We start from the raw sequence: 21461 nt of genomic DNA on the forward strand, positions 1-21461 counted from the left end.
AGAAGAGCCAAAGTATGTCTTGGAATGTTGCTCTACAGGTTCTGAATACCGTGTAGTGGGATACTCTTCCACTCTGTGGAGTGCTCCTGCACTCCACAGCTTTCCATAAAGGTCCTCTTGAAAGCAATCTTAAATTTCTTAAGCAGGGTTAACTGCTGTATTTGCATCCTATAATCTGGGAACAGGAACTTCATTAAGAAACAGTGTTGGGAACACATGGTGCATATTCCTTGATCATCATATGACCATAGACAGCAATCATTGGACCCAGTGACTCCCACAAACCATTACAGATTGTCTCTCATGTTTACTAGGCTAACGGTAGGGCTTAAACAAGTCTACTCAACACTAGACTTTTGCGAAAATGTTGCCCTGGCAAGCAGAAATAGACCTGTGGTGAGTGTGCCATGTACCCTCCTGGCTTGCAGTAGCAAGTAATTTTTAAAGCTTGGCTAGAACTGTAGGACTTGTAGGAATTGTAAACCCTGTTAAAAGGCATGGTTTATTTTTCTCCAAATATAAGCCTGTTCTGTTTTTGAGTCTTCAGTGCAATGTTTATTTACTCCTTACCCGCCAGCCATAAATCTTATCATTATTTTGTTTAACTGACAGATAAACTAATTCACCTTTTTGAGGCCAACAAATCTGCAATTGAGATACAGAATATCTGGCTTCTTGGGAATTCTGTTAGTTGCCTCATGTTGCTTAGTAATCTAGCACATCAAAGTCCTAATCAACAAACCTGTTTTATGGCTGGCACATACTGTTCATTGGCAATCAACTTAATAGGGACACTCTGCACAATCTCACCACTACAGAGCACTTTAGTGATTAGGTTGCCTAGAGCCCACTGGCAGCGAGTCTGGTTAAATTTAAAAGGTTTTTTTTTCTCACCACAGAGGGATCTCTCCCATATGGCCACATTGGTAATGCAGAATTAACAGTGAACTGTGATGACTAGCTTTCTTATCATTATTTGACATGACTCCCCTTTTTAACAGCATATGTAAATATGATTCATTTATTTTAAAGTTAAATCCCTTTCCTGCGCAGTGTTTTCATAATTTTGTGCACTCAGCTTGAATATAGAAATGAAATGGGATTAATTTATTATTACTATTTATAAAGCGCCTACAAATTCCGTAGCGCTGTACAATGGGTGGACTAATAGAAAAGTATTTGTAACCCTACGAGTTGGACGCACAGGAGCAAATGGGGTTGAGGGACCTGCTCAAACGAGTTTACATTCTAGAGGGAGAGGGGTAAAGTGATACAAAAGATAAGGGTATGGTAGAAAAGTAGAATAATAGAGTAATTTTCAATGAGGGCTTAGTTGTTGTTTTTTTGGATGACAGGTGTAGGAGAGGAAGCAAGGTGCAGTGAGGGAAAGCCACTAACAGTTTAGTTGACATGCTTTCCTGAAGAAGTGAGTTTTCAATTAATTTTTGAAGGAATGGAGACTCAGTGAGAGTCTAATGGAGCAGGGAAAGAAGTTCCACAGGAAGGGTGAAGCCCTAGAAAAGTTTTGATGGTGAACATTAGAGGTGAGAGTACAAACAGAGGATAGATGTGTGTCTTCGGCACAGCGTAGGGGCCCTAGACGGGACATACTTTTGTATTGGGAAGGATAGGTAGGTAGGTTCTGCGTTATGTAGAGATTTGTAAGCAAGTATCAGAATTGTAATTGTACATTTATATATGCTAGCAATTGGCCTACAGCCATATATAGATTAAATGCTATATCATGCAATTCATATGGCAACTTTAATAATCTGTAACAGAAAGAAGGTATTAAAACATTAAATACGCTTTTCTGCACTTTTTTTTGTATATGTGATTCATCTGACAGTGAATATTCTTGAGTGCTTTTAACAATTTTTAGTGTCAGCCTTTTAAGAATTCATTCTATTTTCTACCTACGGTATTTTGTAATAGCAACATTGTATTCATTCACTGTGTGACTGTCGATAAAAAAAAGAAAGAAAAAAAAAACATATAAAAAAGATTTCACATGTCTATCTACCGGTCTATATTTTTTAATTTCATTTCTTTTTTTAAGATCACTAATATCAAGCATTGATTTACCAACGCCATATTTTGTTCCTAAAATTTGGTGCTGTGGTCCAACTTTCTTCTATTTTATATTGATCTTGAAGGTTGGATATCTCTCTGGTTCTTAAAGCATGCTACATCATATGTCCATCCCTATACACATATATATTATAAATCGAATATGTAGTGGAAGAATTGTATTTGCCTGAATATAAACTTTCTTACCGATATACCAGATACTGCGTATAGGAATACCATGAAATCACGCTGTATTTTCCAATATGCCACGGGGCAGATTCCCACCTGGAGCTCTGCTGTTCAGTCCAATTACCCTCCCTTGTTCTCTGCTTTATTAGATTTTTGTTTAGACTTCAAAGACTTTATTTTAACCTTTTCAGTGTCCTGCTTTCCCTTGGGGAATCCACTTGTGTGCTGCAAACAAGAAGACCAAGTCTTATTATTGAGATATTTCAAAAATAAATAAAAAATCTTCCACCGTAATCATGGTACCATGAATTTCCAGGAAGCACAATAAAAAAATTACTCTAAACATTCCAAAATGGAAGAATATTACTATTTTAGAAAATTCTGAGAAAGTAATGGAATAATGTTACTATTTTGAGTATTTAAGAGAGACTGTATCCCCTGCATCAAAAGTCCACACTCCTTACTTTGTAGAACAAGGAAATGTAACATATGTGCTCTGTCTCAAAGTCCAAGTCAATGCACAGGCCATTCTGTGAATGCCATGGCTGAGAGTGATAGGGTATGGAAGATTCGACCATGCCAAGATGATGCAGTCTTTCAATGCAGTCAGACTGATACAAGCTCTTTTGCATGGTTCAATCCCCCAGTCATCTAGTCGTTAAATGGGGTAATTAGCATTGATGTAGAACCTAAAGAAAATCTGGGGAGACAATCTTTCATAGCAGATTTGCGCCACTGAGGAACATGTGTGTAATCGTGCAGTTTTCTATAGACAATATGATACACTATCACTGAGGATGGTATCAGCAGAATGGGATATATATATATTTAAGCTAGGATACCTCACATGTTAATATATATACATGAATATGCAATTTCTCACAAAAAAACCCGAAACAAAACAAAATATTACATATTAATATATTGGTTTTATAATCTTTCTTATGCATTAATAGATGGAGTTTAAAAGCTACACCACCACTATTAGGGGAATCGTATCCCTCTCATTCTCCCTACGAGATTTACTGGGGGTCTTCACCCCCCTATCTCTCATTATCCTACACCCATGGTTACAAGGACATTAGATTTGCTTTTTCTGATGCTGCAAGTTAAGTGAATGAGCTTTTCCTCCCATCAAACTACTTGAAATGGTTTGCTATAGTGGTTATGGTGCTTGGAGTGTCCTTTAACCCAAATTCTGTCACTTAAACATTTAAGAAACAAAAATAAATATATACTGATAAATCAAATGTACTATCTACTAGGACTGCTGCTGTAAACCTGCAAAATACAAGGAATTCATTTGCGCACCTTTTTTAATATTATAAGCACTTTGAAGGGTTATTCCAAGCATCATAACGCTGGGCACAGAGGGCCCTATCCCGCTTGCTGTAACAACATCCAGATTTTGAAGAACGTGTGATCGCTCTCAGCCAATGAATTACATTAAGTGAATTGGAAAATGCACAGAATTGATATTTTCCAGCTTGGAACTCTTGTTCTGGGCTGGCTACTGACACTGTTGGAGGTGGAGTTGCACCATAGCCAGGAAATTAGTTAAACTCAATATGTGCAGCGTTTCATTATGTGATGTGGTTCAATGACAACCCAGTGACGCTGCCTGGGTGGATTTAAACCACTGTGACACCTTCCCTTGTATTTTGCACTTAAAACTTTAAGCCAGTGTGACTTAGGTACACAAGTAACTCTATGCAAAGAGCCAAGACAAGAAAAGATTTATATTGAATTACTTTATACAATAAATGTTTACTTAAATAAAAAGACATCACTTGGGAATCCTAATTAGATTTTTCCCAGTGAGGTGCTATATTACCATCTTTAGAGGTTGCATCCAAGGTTGCACAATATGATCTAACAACTGGTGCAAAGTTGTAAAAGTGGGGTAATCGCCAGTGAAATTGTACATGCTGAAACCTTTGGTCTCTATGGTAATTGCCACAATCTTAGAACGTTGCACCACTCTATATAACAGTGATTCCATATAAATATAAACAAAAATTCCCATATCTAATATCAATATAAACTCCCTCTTGTAACTGTGCAAAACAAAGACAGCAATCCACTTCTTAAAAATATAGAACATTTAGGGATTTGTCCTCTACAGGCTAATACTATTGCTGTAATAATGATTAAATGGAAAATTACATTTGAATTAGTGAAGTTATTCCAGCCTTACCAAAACTCATCAGTTTAATATTTGTTTACAACTGCTGGTTTATGTAACATGCCCCCAAAAGCCGCACTCTCAGGCTATAGCTCTCATTGCACTATGACTCCCATTATCCCAGCAAAAGAACAACATGCTGTATTTTTGTTGATAAATCAATGATTACGCCATACAGTGGCATGCAGCTGCTGACTGTCAGTTTTAAGATAATCACAGACACAAATAATTTGTAAGTAGAAGAATGATTGCGGACACTATAAAACTAAGAATGCAACAAATCAACAGGTACTATATTAAAAGCAACATTGTCCGAACCAGAACTATAAATATATAAAATGTGAAAACGCCTCTTTTATTATAGGACAGTATTTGGAGAGCCCTAAGATGCCATAAATAGAGAATACGTGAGACATTACTTACACTTAACCTCTTAAGGACCAAACTTCTGGAATAAAAGGGAATCATGACATGTCACACATGTCATTTGTCCTTAAGGGATTAAAGAAATGTCACTGCAACCTTTTAACTACTGTGACTGTACTGCTGAAATAACTTAACACAGTGACATTTTTCCTTCTAAAGGTTTATTGTATATACAGATAATGGAACAAATGCATCCCATGGACTATAAGTGTATAATGAGGGCACACACACCCTTTCCTCTCGCCCCCTCCCATTTATTGGTTTCTTGGGGGAGGGGGAGGGGCATCTAATGAACACTATGGGTAGGAGAGGTCCATGTGGAGTGAGCCTTTGGGCAGTGGGTGGATCAGGAGTTCCTCTCTCTCAGGACCAGGAGAGCTCAGTGCAATCAAGAAGCAGGAGAGAGCAGGAGAGCAGAGAGAAAGCAGGGGGGATGGCATCACCCATGCTAGAGGTAGGTACTCTGGCTGGCACAGCATGGGGCAAATCTGTGGGCATGGGACATCCTTCAGGACAGAGGTTTTGTAAATTGCTGAGCAGCAGCAAGGAGACAGCATTAGTAGATAGAAGTCATTCTGTACAATTCCGTGTATTCATTAGTTATGAAGAACTTAACCCCAGTGACATATCAAGAGTTAATGATGGTTTGCAAAGCTCACCTTGTTTTACTCGACACATCACTAATTCGTGTTAATGGGCAGTGTATGAAGAGAGCTTCCCCTGTCGTATATAGAATTCGTACGTTTCATCAGGGAGGGCAGTGGGGATTCCTATGAATCCTCTTCCTGGGTGATAAACCTGATACAACACCTATATGGTGTGTGAATTCTATCTACCTACATCATCATGGACAGCAATTTAAATGCACTGTACTCAGGAAATAACCTGGTGGGTCTAGATTGGGGGTTAACTCGGGGTATTTAGTAATCCAATCAGCTGATGTTGTACTGTTAGGGGTTTATATAGAGAGTTAACAGCCTGTGCCGTGGTATTGGATTGAGAGGTGACAAGGGACAGGGATATATGGTTGAATATTGGGGGTGGTGATTAAATCGCACCTTGGAAGAAGATGCTTAGTTTATAGCACCTGTAGGAGTACAAGTAGTTCTACTGATGGATACACTTAGTATACAAGCACTCCTATGATGCTCAGTCAGCTGAATGAGATTCTGTGGGTGTTTTGAACAGTCCAGCCTGTTGGCTATTGTAGAGTTAATCATATCAAAGAGAGCTGAGCTGCTGAGAATCCTGTCTCTTCTCTCAACCAAAATGAGGGCTCAGTTTGCGGATTTAACCAGAATGGGATTTTGGGTCCGGAAACAACAAAGTTTATTTTAAATTTTTTTTTCTCCCTAATTCTCCAAGGGGAATATATTCCTAACTCTGCGGCTGGGAGAGTTTTCAAAGGGAAGCAGAAGGCAGAAGCCGGTTTAACCGGATACTTCCCAGAGATGATGAGCAACAGCTTGATACATTGTAACCCACAAAGATTGGGCAGACCTGGGGGGGGAAGCCAACTGTCATTGCATTCTTCTGCAACTCCCATCAGTTACAGCCAGCCATGCAGCTGCGGATCATGTGAGATTAATGACAGTAGACGAAAGGCAGCTTGTCTCTTCCTGTGCCATTATTCCATACAAAAAAACCAAACGGTTATATATATAGCACCAACATAATCCAGCGCGTTGTTCAAATCCGTTAAATAATTTCACAAGGCTACACTGTTGTTCTAGTTATATGGGCACTATTGGCATTTTAAAATAGCTAGGAGTATATGATTGAGTTGGAATGTCACTGCAAGTAGTGATTCCTTTTAGTGTACTCGAATAACCTGAGCTGTAAGGGCTGTCTAACGTTAGGCTGGTAGGAAAGGCAGTATGTTTTTTTTTTGTTTTGTTGTTGTAATCTGCATGCTCTTCATATTGAGGTTTGACAATAAAGCACATTTTCTGAAGAAATGTTGAAAGCAAGTTATTCTTCTGACTGACTACAATTGAACCTGGTGATTTACTAATGAAGTGAATTTCACATTTCAAGCTATTAAAGTTCAGCTATTTTATCTTAAATTTGAAATACACTTCGAACTCCCACTTTAGTGACCTTGATAGAAATAGTACACAGGGAAAGTGTGTTGGGTTGCTAAACTCTATTCAAAAATCAAACCTTTTTATTTATTTTTTTCATCAGCCACTATTATTACACCTCAAGATGCTTTTTATTTTTTAATTATTATTTTTTTTGGTTTATTAATTGTATGTAGAAATGCTTGGGCACATGACCGTAACTGCATAATAATTTAATACATGTAATAGAAAACTTAGCAGTATTGCTGCCTCTACCTCCAATTCTATCTAATGATTTAAAATAAATTATATTCCCAGTGCTGTTTAATTCTCAAAATTGCATCTTCACAAGAAAAAGTACTCCAACGGTTTAGGGATTCCCACATTTAGGGGTTCCATTCACTCAACTATAAATTCTAGCAAACTAAAGTTCAAACGGCAAAATTCGAGTAATTATTTATTAGATGGGACTGCAGCTGAGTTGGGATATTGCACCAGATCACTTATTTTTGCCTAAATTTTGCTACTCGATTTTTGTGGTTTTATTGAACAAACAATCAGAAATACACATGTTTATTCACAAAGAGAACTGTAGTGAATTCAGATTTAAATGGCAACATTTAGGCCAAAGTCTATTTTCCTCTAAATTTTGCAATTTGGTTTGTGAATTTAAAATTTAAGGTGACAATAGCTGACCTGGAAGAATTCTCAGTCAGCTATGCTTTCATTTCAGCTACTCTGGCCATAAATTTAAAATTCAGTTTCAATTTTCTCTTTTAGTACGTAAATAACCCCGTACATAAAAAAAAAAAAATATATATATATATATAACATTCTGGAATTCATGCTACCTAATACAACATGGGAGTATTTTCAAGTCATATGTCAGTATATTCTTTTTGTTTTCTTTCATTGCTGTGACATATTTCCTGTGTTGTACTATATCACTTGCAAAAATATTAAATACAAACATTCTAACATTAAAAATATATTTTTACTTTTTTACCATTTTCCTTTTACCCCTTAAGGACACATGACATGTGTGACATGTCATGATTCCCTTTTATTCCAGAAGTTTGGTCCTTAAGGGGTTAAATATCTTAGGAAAGTAGTGCTAAACCAGGTTATCTCTGTATATCTAGCACTTTCTATAGTTCAGTTTAACTCTCTGTATTACCTACATTCATTTTGAAAAGGCACAGTAAGGCATATGATGCAAATATTTGTATATTGCATTACTTTCCCCGTGATTCATTGTGCTCACACACATTTTTAGCTTTTGGAAAATTACAAGTTGGAGTTCACATTAACAAATAGGGATTTAGGTCATAGAAATTACTTGTCTGCAGTGCAACCCTCAGCACATTTTGTTATGAATTGCTAAATTGCAAGTGGGTGGAATTGTGGGAAACTGGTCGACAAAATGGCTTTGCTCACGAATCAGTCAGAAAGACAGATATAACTAATATAGTGTTAATTAAAATCTTAAGTGAAATGTTCTTATTTTATGCTGTTAGTAATTATTCACAAACCAAATGGTCTCAGCAGCACACATTTGTAAAATGATTTCCAGCCAAGTGTTATATTAGCAATCTAACCCTGTTGCTTCGTTTATTTGGAAGAGATATTTTTAAATTCATGCTTCTAGAGCTTGGTGGAGATGCATTTGGGTGGGATCTTGAAACATTAAAAATAATTTGTATAAACCCAGTAGGGACATGCTTCAGATTCTGTGGATAATAGTCTGCCTCAGATGCTAGCTTAGCAAATATTAGCCTACACTTTGAGGTCAATAAATTCCAGAATTTTGTCGCAAATGTTATTTGTGGAAGATCTGTATATATAGTCTGGTCTTCTACAGATTCTTGTAAACACTTTGTAATACAAGATTTTAGGACACTCTCATAATCCTATCATATAGGTAATTATCAAATTTAAACCTCTGAATTTTAAGTAAGAGACCAAGAACGTCTGAGTGTTGCTTCTTAATAGCTTGCTATTGGTAAAGAGCTAAACATGCAGAATAGAGTTATTCTTACAGGGGATATAAAAAAAAAGTTACAGAAAACCATAAGACGATTTGGAAATTATGGGGCCTCTTTTCCAAAGAATTCACCCTTTGAGGACAGTAATAATTTTGTAGTTCTTTCAATATCCTGGGGTATATGAAGAGCTGGCAAGAGAACATCTCTTAAATCAAAATATATGAATTTTCTAAATCAATTTTGAGTTTAGTTTGAACCCCTTTATGCGTAGCCATAAACTATTTCTTTTCTTCTTTCTTACTGTAAAACTTATTTTAAACTTACACAATTAGAAATAATTGTAATTAAACTATGCACGAGCATGACCTTTTTGCTGTACATTTTGTTTCCTTAAAAATTGTTTAACGGCAGTGTGGTAAATGACTTTTAGATACTACATTAAGACTGACAACACAACCTGTACAATGGACAACAGATTACTCACACCTGTGTATTGTTCATTTTCCCCTTTTAAAAGGACATTGTTTGATCCTTACAACACATTCAGGGCTTTTAAAGGGACACTAAACCATTTTTTCTTTTAATTTAAGGGATCAATGAAGCAGATAATGAGAGGGGGTAGTGCTGGCAAATTTAGATTTGCTTCACTGCCTTCTCTCTACAATGTCTATACAGAAAGACTGCTAAAAATGCCCTTTTCTATAAAAAAAACTGGGTTCATAACTGAACCCAGCCAAACCCTATCTATGGCTACGTGGCTATGTTATGAAAGTCTATTACACAAAAAATGGCAGAGACCATATGCCCTGTAGGATTAGTTCCATAATATATTAATTATCCTATTAAACATAACTTGACTGTTCTGTTCACGCATCTTCTAGCATCAAGTTTTCAAGCTGTCAGTGAGCAAACTTAATTTAATCCAATCATTATATTAACTATAATTTAGCAATAAAAAGAAAACAAGATTGACTGAAGTTGGCTGGGAAGTTAATTTATACACTGTTTCATTTAAAAATAAATCCTAAGGAAACAGATCCCAAACTAGTTCTACTGCAAATAGTCTAGTTTTTTTTGTGTGTTTTTTTTAGGTTAATCTTTGGCTGCTGGAGCACTCATTTACACTAGTTTATTATTGGGTCTCATATGTGGCTCTTTTTCCCCTAGTTTTACATCATTAGTTTTAATTACAAGACTTGCATAGAACAATCATGGGTTTTTATTCTTTATTGTAGAAACTTAAAGAACATTGATATAAATTTGGAACAAGCAATATTACTATATTCCTTTTTCTTTTTTGATTGAGACAGTAATAATAACATTGAGGTACACTGGTCAAGTGGCTAAACTAAATAGAAAAAAAAATCTTAGTGGTAAAATGAGTGTACGGTGTGTTAATTGCTTGCTTTCAAATGTTTTTCAAGTGGTTTCATGCTCTTTTTTAATGCCAGTTTGAGGTTGTCCGGCCCTGCACCCAGCACTACAACAGACTCGTAAAGTATTGGCTAATTTAGCACTGCAAATGTTTCCTTGCTAAAATGTGAATTGTCAATATTTTAGAGAATTACCCATTTTAGGCCAAATTAGGTGTATTGAAAAAAAAACATCTTCAAGTTTTCATTTAGTCTGTTTTGGCCTAAAATTCAAAATTCACTTTGAATTCCAGACAGTTAACATTTTAGCAAATAAATCTTTGTATGTTTGTTAAAGTAGTCATTTGTGAACTTGTATCCTCTATCCTAGGTGGGTGTTGATAGGTCCAAGTGACCACAAATGGGAGATGCAGTTACACATAATCCTTTCTATGTGTATTGATTTGTGCAAATGACTGATTTGTAGGGCTCAAATATTTGAATTTAAAAAGAAACAAACCAAAACCAACAACTTTAAACTAATTTAAAAGGAAACACGCTACAGTAATTTTAGTGTTCTCAGTGAAATACATTTTAGCAATTTGGGTAAAAATATAGAGCTGAATAAATAGCCACCATAGAGTCTTTCTGTAAATCATAGAGCACTATGCTTACAAAAAAAATAAAAAAATTTGTGTTTGTAGGGTGAATCCATGCTGCACTTGAAAGAGTTCAGAATTAGTATTTACAGATCTTCCTAAATGCACCTCTTTGTATATAAAGTGTAATGTGTTCTAGTGATGATGTGGAGTTTGCTATGACTTCATACATACTCATTTAAAATATATTTTTTTATTGTATTAGTGCTGAATGTCTGTTTTAGAGTAGGTTAGGCCAAGTGCTCACAGCCAGTGGCGTACATACCAGGGTCGCAGGGGTCGCGGCTGCGACCGGGCCCGGCCCACCAGGGGGCCCGGCCGCCCCTGCGACCCGGTATGTACCCACAGGGCCAGCCTCTTCTGCTGGGGGGCCCAGGAGCCGGCCACCTCCGGGCCCCCCGAGGCTGGCCCTGCTGTCACCCGGCTGGCGGGCGCGCGAGGGAGCACTGTCCCCTGGGTGCTCCCTCTTCAGCTCCCTCGCGCACCGCACTGAAACAGGAGCCGGAAGATGACGTCATCTTCCGGCTCCGGTATCAGTACGCGGCGCGAGGAAGCTGAAGAGGGAGCACCCAGGGGACAGTGCTCCCTCGCGCGCCCGCCCGCCAGCCGGGTGACCAGCAACACCACTGGACCCCAGGGAATCCCCTCAGCTCTCCCACAGGTAAGGAGGCTGGGGGGATTAAATAAAAAAAAAAAAAAACTGAAAAAACGTGTGTGAGTGTGTGTGTGTTAGTGAGTGTGTTAGTGTTAGTGAGTGTGTGTGTGTTAGTGAGTGTGTTAATGTGAGTGTGTTAGTGTTAGTGAGTGTGTTAGTGAGTGTGTTAGTGTTAGTGAGTGTGTGAGTGAGTGTGTTAGTGTTAGTGAGTGTGTGAGTGAGTGTGTTAATGTGAGTGTGTTAGTGTTAGTGTTAGTGTTAGTGAGTGTGTTAGTGTTAGTGAGTGTGTGAGTGCGTTAAAGTGAGTGCGTTAAAGTGAGTGCGTTAATGTGAGTGCGTTAGTGAGAGTGCGTTAGTGAGAGTGCGTTAGTGAGAGTGCGTTAGTGAGAGTGCGTTAGTGAGAGTGCGTTAGTGAGAGTGCGTTAGTGAGAGTGCGTTAGTGAGAGTGCGTTAGTGAGAGTGCGTTAGTGAGAGTGCGTTAGTGAGAGTGCGTTAGTGAGAGTGCGTTAGTGAGAGTGCGTTAGTGAGAGTGCGTTAGTGAGAGTGCGTTAGTGAGAGTGCGTTAGTGAGAGTGTGTTAGTGAGAGTGTGTTAGTGAGAGTGTGTTAGTGAGAGTGTGTTAGTGAGAGTGTGTTAGTGAGAGTGTGTTAGTGAGAGTGTGTTAGTGTGAGTGTGTTAGTGTGAGTGTGTTAGTGTGAGTGTGTTAGTGATTGTGTTAGTGATTGTGTTAGTGATTGTGTGAGTGAGTGTGTGAGTGAGTGTGTGAGTGAGTGAGTGTGTGAGTGTGTGAGTGAGTGAGTGAGTGTGTGAGTGAGTGTGTGAGTGAGTGAGTGTGTGAGTGAGTGTGTTAGTGAGTGTGTGAGTGAGTGTGTGAGTGAGTGTGTGAGTGAGTGTGTTAGTGAGTGTGTTAGTGAGTGTGTTAGTGAGTGTGTTAGTGTTAGTTTGTGTTAGTTTGTGTGTGTGTTAGTGAGTGAGTGTTAGTGAGTGTGTGTTAGTGAGTGTGTTAGTGAGTGTTAGTGTGAGTGAGTGTGTTAGTGAGTGTGTTAGTTTTAGAGTGTGTTAGTGTGTGTGTCTGTTACTGAGTATGTTTGTGTGCGTCTGTCACTGAGTGTGTGTCTGTCAGTAAATGTGTGCGTCTGTTCATGAGAGTGTGTGTGTGTGTGTGTGTGTCTAAAGCACTTACCTTTCTCCAGCGCCGGGCTCCCTTGGCGCTGGCGATCTCTCCGTCCCGATCCGCCTCTCAGCTCCGAATGCACATGCGTGGCAAGAGCCACGCGCGCATTCAAATCGCCCATATAGGAAAGCATTACTCAATGCTTTCCTATGGACGTTCAGCGTCTTCTCACTGTGATTTTCACAGTGAGAATCGCAGAAAATCCTCTAGCGGCTGTCAATGAGACAGCCACTAGAGATGGATTAACCCTCAGTGAAACATAGCAGTTTCTCTGAAACTGCTGTTTTCAGCTGCAGGGTTAAAACTAGAGAGACCTGGCACCCAGACCACTTCATTGAGCTGATTTGATCTGGGTGTCTGTAGTGGTCCTTTAAGTGTATGTGTTTATGCATGCACTGGCGTACATACCGCGGTCGCACGGGTCGCAGCCCTGCGACCAGGTGCCCGCCCGCAATGTGTTGCGGCCCCAGCCCGCGCAGAGTAAGCGGGGGGTGGGGGGGGGGCCCACAGATCAGTTTTCGCACCGGGGCCCCATGGGTTGTGTGTACGCCACTGCTCACAGCCATTTTTTTCTACCCAAAGTTGAAAAGTTAATGCTGAAGTTCAGTTGCACATTAGACAGGCTGTAGGTGTAGAAACCAGGAGAGCTCTATTTTATGTCAATCATCTTGTAATGAGTAACATAAACTAAGGGGGTGGTGCCCAGAGACTATATGCACAATAACTGTCAGAATGAACTATAGTGGCTATGGTGTTTATAGTGCCCCTTTAAGAAATTTTACATTTTCAAATGACCTAAAATGTAAAACAAATTATGTATACTGACTATGGCACTCATTAGTGGTGTTCTCTTGAGGGGTAGCTCTCACTAAAGGCTGACTTTACATGACTTAAAAAAAAAAAAAATTGTTGTGCGAGCATTACAACATGCTTGTATAGCCACGACCGCTATAACAAGCCCAACGGCAACATAATATAACATCAACATGGCATATATAATAACTGCACTTTTTAAAATGTTAACAGTAGAGTATAGAATAAAACAACAGATTGTTAAAGTATGAAGAGAGTAGTTTCCGCACAGACAGTAGGGTTAGCATTGGCATAGGTACATTTGAGCTAGAGTGAGCATTCATATGGAAGTCTGAGTGTGTGAGCAATGAGCATATCACGTTTAGTGGTATCTAGTGAGAACCTTCCCCTCTAAGGGATAAGGCCAGTATGCCTTTGCTGTAGAATTACAGGGAAACAAAATTTATTGGCGATGTGGAGGCCCTTAAGGCAATATAGGAGTTAGGGACCAACAAAAATGAACAGAGGGTCCTGACGTGATACCTAATGCAACATATAAAGAGCTCCTCGTCAAAAAACTAATTGTGATATGGTCTGATTGGAGCTGGGGGGGTAGTTGGTGAAGAGGAGCCAGCGTTTCTGGGTTATTCCCGGTTTTAGTGGTGGGTGACCGCGGGGGACAGTCCTGCTGTGTGTGTGTGTGTGTGCAGGAGACCTGGAATTGTGTATAATTAGAGGTCTGTGTAGGTTAAAGGTAAACTGGGGGGTAAAATCCAACATAAATAAGCGTGATATAAAGAAAACATGAAAAACAAAAGTCAGTGGTTCAGGTAGTCTTCATCCCAGATGCGCCCCTGGGAGCTGGGACAAACGGGACATGTTGGCTGGGTCCCAAGATGTAGTGGTCGAAAGGGGTCATGAGGCCCATTGTTGTCAGGACAGTGTCCATCTCCGCGATGCCCGCTACTCTATGTTCAGTGCTCCGATGCTGTATAATGAGCATGTGTGATGGTCCCTAGCGGTACCCCACCCCTTTGACCGCTGGTGCCTCTGTCATCGGTCGAAGGGACTTTTGCCATTGTAAGGTAGTGCGTGATAGGTCTGAGAAGAACGTTAAGTCCATATCTTCAAAGCTGTACGGGTTCTTCCCCTTGATGGCTTTTATCTTGCCCGTTTTGAAATTTGACCAGGAGGCCGCCTGTTGCAGAGCCTGTGAGTTGTGGTGGCGGAACATGCCATCCAGCTGCATCCCTTTAGCTTGCTTAGGGGGTAGCAGGGCTGCAAAAAGCCTGTGGAGGAAATAGGGTAGCTCAGCTGAGGACACAGTGTCAGAGAGGCCTATAATTTTAACGTGCTTCCACCTTCGCCAATATCCACGGATTGCCGAGGCTGATCTGGGCCTGGCTTTTTGGTTTTCCTCCCCATCAGTGTAGGGGATGATTCTTGGCTTTCTGCAGTGTGGTAAGTTGCCCTTTTGGGCTGATGTTAGGCTGTTTGGGGCTTTGATCGTCGGAGAGCAAGTATGCGACTGATCAGGCCGAGAGCCGGCTTTACATCACTTTTAGCGCACATCACTTGCTAATATAGGCATCAATTTACTAATTTCGAACAAACTTTTAAAATAATTTTGACAAAATATTAAAATATCATAACTAAAATGTAAATATTAAAACATTTTTCACAATATTAAATCTTTTGAAATGCGTATCAAAATGTAATATATTATAAAAAATATAAAACAAGCCATAATTTTCTATTTCAATCAATACAGATACATTATATTTGACTTGCACAACAACCAGTCTCAATTTATTTTCTACCATTTTGACTTCATATTGTGGAATATGCATCATGGGGATCACAGTCTAATTGATATGGTGGAGTTGATTTATCAAAGTGTCATTTTCTGAAACATGGTACAGAGTTCTAAAAAGTAGACTGCTCCAGTTGGATTCCATGTTGAGGTCAGGGTTATTTATCCACTTAAAAGTGGTACAACATGTAAATGGGTCAGAATCACCAATGGAACATGTCTGCTGGACCCACTGCTTTCCATGGTGATAGAACCATTTTTAGTACTTTATACTGCATTTTAGAACATAATGCTTTAATGAATAACCTCCCTTGCTATATTTAGAACTTTGTGCCACATTTCAGAACATGACATAATGATAAATGTAAAATCAGTGACCAGTACACTGGTAGGGCCTTTTGTTGGGTCTTTAACACTGAACAAATTGTCCCTCTATTAAACCAATCTGTCCCCCCCACCCCCATCTACAGAAGGTTCTTACAAGCAGGGATTTCAAATCAATGCAACTTTCAAAAAGAGCGTGTTTATTCTGGACTAAATTGCCTAACACACTGTTTTTTGCTACCTTTTTCCAACCAACGTACCACTAATAACAGATTTTTCCAGCCAAACATCTCTAATATCAACCTTGTATTCAACGAGTTACCCTAATTATATTTTCTATCAAATACCTTGCCTTCTGAATTTAAAATTGAACTGAATTAGTCCCCAGCTTCATCATGTAGCACAGCTTATATAGCCTTGTGCAAAGAGATACTTCAGTGTGGATTTACCTCATTTTTAAAAAATGTAATTCAATCAAATAAAATGAGTAAAATGCTTAAAGGGACACATTGGGCACCATAACCCCTAATCGGCCAACCTCAAGGGGTTAAACTGCTAAGGAATTGTTTAACCTCAAAGCCTGGTGCCTATGTTGCAGTCTGAGACCTGAACCAGGAAACTCAGCTAATGTGCTTATCAGTAGCTTCCTATTACATTGGTTGGAAAAAGGTAACAAAACTGAGTGAGAAAAGTAGGTATTTTTTTTCCACTTCATTTTGTGCATGGGGGAACAACTGATAGACTGAGAGCGTCAGCCTATCAAAGGCTCCCTATTCTCAAAGCTTAGTGAGAAATGTGTGTGTATATTTTTCACTAATTCAGGCGTGGGTCAACAGGTATTTTGAGTAATGGATTAACAAAAAACATTCTTTTTTTTGTTTGTTTTTTACTTCATACAATTAAATGTTAGAAATGGTATTTAAATTTAGTTTAGTTCTTTCTTTACCTATGCTTCCTGTTTCCTTATTTTATACTCCTTCTTGCCCCATTTTGTTTTCCTCTGTTTATGATGTCTGCTGTTTGCCCTTCTGTGGGACTGATATTACTGATGGATTGTGGGGTACACTGGGTTGCCAAATTAAACACAATTTTGCTCTAAGCCCCGCCCATTAAGTTTTGTCACCATGACTGCCATACAAAAGGAAAATAAGTCCCTACTTTTCATTATGTTTTTTTATGGAAACTACAGCACTCACAGAAAAAAAAAACATAATTAGACACAGATAGCTATATAGAAGCAGATTAGATAAAGCTTATTTTTGGTGATAGAACCACTTTTAACCATTCCATTGAAACAAACAAAAATAATAACAAAGTGTATATTTTATGTATTTGTTTGCAGTTATATGTATCTAATAGCTCTCTAATTTTAGGGGGGGGGGAGGGGGGATACGGGGAGAATTACAGATTGGTTTAATAGAGGGACAATTTGTTCAATGTTAAAGACCCAACAAAAGGCCCTACCAGTGTACTGGTTACTGATGTAATTACTTATTTTGAGGACATTTATCGTGATGTCATGTTCTAAATATAGCAAGGGAGGTTATTTATTAAAGCATTCTGTTCTAAAAAGCAGTATAAACCCTGTGCAAATACAGGAAGCACCTCTAGGGACTGTCTGAGAGATGGCCACTAGAGGCAGTCTTTTTTTTTTTTTTAGTCAATCAATTTTTATTGAATCAGGCAAAGATATGGGTACAGAATGAAGAAGGGGGGTTAAAAAGTGTTCATACAGGCTGGGAACATGATAACAAATTGTCACAGCATTTGCAAGCAAAGAGTGTAACTGGAAATTATGTTATGCATTTTACAGAACAATCACTGTGTAGCAGAAAAGAACGGTAGATAGGTAGATCTAGAACAAATTAACTACAAAAATGGGTTTTCATTCAAACGGCATTGTGTGGGAGATGGTCCAGTGCTACTGGGCCACTAGAGGCAGTCTTAACCCAGACGTTTCTCTGAGGGAAAAAGGGTCACTACACCCAGACAACTTCAAGGAGATAAAATGATCTGGGTGCCTTTAGTGTCCCTTTAAGTAGAAAGTTATACCTCAACCAACACTGCATATGGCAGTCAAAGATATATTTAATGTTTAACTTTTGAAAATGTTATTACAATTGAATAATATAAATGTATCTGTTTACTTTTTAGGAAGAAGCTCGCTATGTCTCCAGCCCATTAGCAATGCTTACTGCTGCCTGCAACAAATTTGGAGGCTCAAGTCCTCTCAGGGATACCCAGTCTTCCACAAAACCTGGAATAAAAAAAACATACAATCAGAATAATGACTTTAGTGCCACTAAACTGATGGGGGATTCATACTCATCTGCATATTTGGGAGGAAGCAGTTTAATGTCACCATGTGGGACACCACCTGGACCACCTAATTATGGGGGAGACTATGGAACATACTCCCATTCATATCCTGCATCTTCAGGATGTCAAGATCCCAAGAGCCTCTCAACATCAGAATGTGTGCCTGGAGTGTACGCCTCTTTAGACGTTGGACATCCATATAGCTCATGGTACAAAACAGGCATTCATCATCCCTCAATCTCTGGTTCACCCACGGGCACTGGAGGGTCATGGTGGGATATGCATCCAAACAACAATTGGCTAGGTAACCAGTCACAGTCAGATGGTCTGACTGCATCCATGCCACCAGTGACCAGTCCAGCAGGTATGAGCACTCAATATAGTGCTGAATACACCACACTGACCCCTGCTACATACCCTTCAGTAGGGTTTCCATCTATATCCCCTTCATCAAGCCCTTCTCCATCCTCCCATCTTCTTTCATCATCCCAGCATTCCTTGGGCCCAGACATGTACAAGCCCAAGCTCCTGGCTACCAATTCCTTGCTGGAAACACCAGGATCTCTCAAGCCACAGAGAGGAACATCATATGGGAGCACTGGACGTCCTTCGTGTGACTGCCCAAACTGCCAGGAGCTGGAGAGACTTGGCACCTCTGCTGCAGGGTTGAAAAGAAAGCCAATGCACAGTTGTCACATCCCTGGTTGCGGGAAGGTATACGGCAAAGCTTCACACCTTAAAGCACACCTTCGTTGGCACACTGGAGAACGCCCTTTTGTTTGCAACTGGCTATTCTGCGGGAAGCGCTTTACACGCAGTGATGAGCTTGAGCGCCATGTGCGCACCCATACTAGAGAGAAAAAATTCACATGTCCACTCTGTGCAAAAAGGTTCACTCGCAGTGACCACTTGAGCAAACATCAAAGGAGTCATGCTGAACAAGTAGGGGCTAAAGAAAGTGCAGTACCAGGTGATGGAGCAGGAAGTGCAGCAGGTGAAGGACCTGTAGATGGAGTAGGGCCAACTGATGGCTCCCCTGCTGGAGGGAGTACCCAGGATAGAACATCTGGCAGTCCAGGGCAGGGTGGGCTGTTAGATATATGAACAGTGAAATGTACCTGATATGTCACCTTTTGAGGAACTGTCTGGTGCGGAGTAATCAACTTCATTGCTGTACGTGTGCATTGCTATGCAGGCCTGTGTACCACTCAAAATAGTCAAGGTGAAGTTACGCATGGGCTAGAAACAGCTTGAGTCCTTTGCTGTCTAAACCCCATTAACTGGTCAAATCCACAAACTTGTTGGATGATCTCACATAACCAACACCTTTTATATTTAAACTTCTTACAGACTGAATAGTTTTAACAGCTGAACTAAAGAGCAACTATGTTCAACAAGGTCGAGTTTGGTATTAAGCATGCCAATCGTGAATACTGATATTGTACAAGGTAAAATTGAGGACTGCGCACCCGTGGTGGAAACAGAGGAGGAAGCATTGCAAGGAAGAGTTTGGTGTGTGCAGAACCCTGGGCCACATGTTCTGTGTTCAATGAACAAAGGCTCTGTGACTAAATTTGTGTTCTATAGAATTTTCTAGAGGAGCAAATATATATTTTAAAATAAAAATTATAACCTATTAATTTCATAAAATGTTTTGTCCGTATTCATGCTGATAGTAGAAGATTGCACTGATAGCTACTAATTGTGGTAGTTTATGCTCAAAGACAGAAGAGGATGCTGGCTGTTCATGATCTTATTCAATAAAGTCACAGCAAAATCTGGTATTCCAGCAGAAGTATAGTCACTAGATCAGGAAATGTAGAGAGCTGACAATGGAACTACACATTTTAGCAGTTTTTTGTTTGTTTGTTTTTTTAAACTGTTTCCATTGTTTTGAGTTGGAGACATTTTTCAAATTTTGGCTATTGTGGCCTAAAATAATTACAAAGTGTATACCTGATTGAAACATCTGATTGAAAAACACACACACACACCACCCCCGTCGCACAGTTTTATCCATACATTTTATAAATTTATATCTCAACTTAATTTAAGTTTAAAGAGCAGTTTTGTTAATGTTTCATGTGATGTTGTTGGAGGGCGATGGACCAGCCATCATCTTATTATTAATATATTTTTAAACTCTTTCAATGTTGGACTACTTTGCAATCTATTTTGATTTTAAACAAGCTCCTTAGGTTGTGATAGTGAATTATCTAAGCTGCTGTTATGTATTCCAGCGAAATTTCAGGCAGTACAAGGGTTCAATGCTGTGGAATTGTAAAGGTGCACTTTCAGAAGCTGTATTTAAATTGCACTCTCTATTTTAAACATATTTTCAACCCTTCTTGAGTCAAATGAGCCTGGGAAAACATAATGACAGATGTTACAGATTTCTTTTTTTCTTCACATAATGCACGTTCTTCAAATTGCCTATTTTCTAGGTAATAATGAATATGCCAAATAAAATAACCAAACTACAGTGAAATGTATTCAAAAAAGTGTGTTTTTAAAAGTTATAAAAGTTTTAAAATGTAGACCAAAAGAGTGAAAAATTAAAGAAATACAAAAAAGCAGAAATAAAGTATTTTTTTGCCATTTTTTTAAACTCAAAGTGAATTACCGTATTCACTAGACACTAAATTGTAGTGACTATTAAACATATTTAGGCAAAAAGTTAGCTTGCTATTAAGTTTTTAATTCTGTTAATTAGGCGTAAAGTAAATAACTCCAATATGTTTTTGGTAATAAGTGTTTAGTGACTATTTCCCATTATTTTGAAGATGCTATTGATGAGAGCTTCTTCCAAGTCAATGCCTATTTAACATGTTGCTTTGCAGTTGGAGTACAATCCAGTTTTGATATATCTTATTGCTTATGTGTCAGACATTTTTTTTTTTTTTTCCAATTTGCTTGAGAAATACAAAGTAATGTGGTCTTTTTTGTATAGGAAAACTCTTTCTATAAATGACAAAATAAACTAAAATATTTTTGTTGTATGTATTTTCAATTAACTTGTCTTGAAATCTTATTTATTTTTATGCTTCAATATAAAATAAAATAAAAAATTAATCTGAAAGTGGTGTGTAATTATTTTAGCTAAACCAAGATGAAAACGAATACAGCTGGCTGCAACAAAAGGATCACTTCAGGCTTACCGATACCAGTAGGGTCCGTTGTTCAAGTTCTAAAACCTTTTGAGCGGTTAAACGGAACACTATAGTCACCTAGATCTACTACAACTTAATGTAGTTGTTCTGGTGAGTTTAATGGTTCCCTTCAGACATTTTCATGTAAACACTGTTTTTTTTCAGAGAAGGCAGTGTTTACATTTCCCCTAGGGACACCTCCAAGAGGCCACTCCATAGATGGCCACTGGAGGTGCTCCTGGCTCAGGGCTGCACAGTAAGCAGCCCTGCCGTTTAGCGTCCCCAGGCCCTGCATGGAGACGCTGAA

The 21461-nt window shown here is 38.9% G+C and overlaps 1 protein-coding gene across 3 annotated transcripts in view; it reads left to right on the forward strand.

The window, feature by feature from the left end:
• SP7 (Sp7 transcription factor) overlaps window positions 1-19534 on the forward strand; it is a 112062-nt gene extending 92528 nt beyond the window's left edge. Inside the window, exons 1-2 of one of the 3 annotated variants that reach the window (XM_063444818.1) lie at window positions 5224-5324; window positions 17845-19534. In XM_063444818.1, the coding sequence (XP_063300888.1) occupies window positions 17874-19109 (1236 nt within the window). In that variant the 5' untranslated portion in view covers window positions 5224-5324; window positions 17845-17873 and the 3' untranslated portion in view covers window positions 19110-19534. Of the gene's footprint in view, window positions 1-5223; window positions 5325-17840 lie in introns of those variants that run through there. The other 2 variants (XM_063444815.1, XM_063444817.1) reach the window with 2 other exon arrangements.
• Window positions 19535-21461: the final 1927 nt, after the last annotated feature.

This window comes from Pelobates fuscus, chromosome 1, assembly GCF_036172605.1.
Source record: "Pelobates fuscus isolate aPelFus1 chromosome 1, aPelFus1.pri, whole genome shotgun sequence".
NCBI lineage: Eukaryota > Metazoa > Chordata > Amphibia > Anura > Pelobatidae > Pelobates > Pelobates fuscus.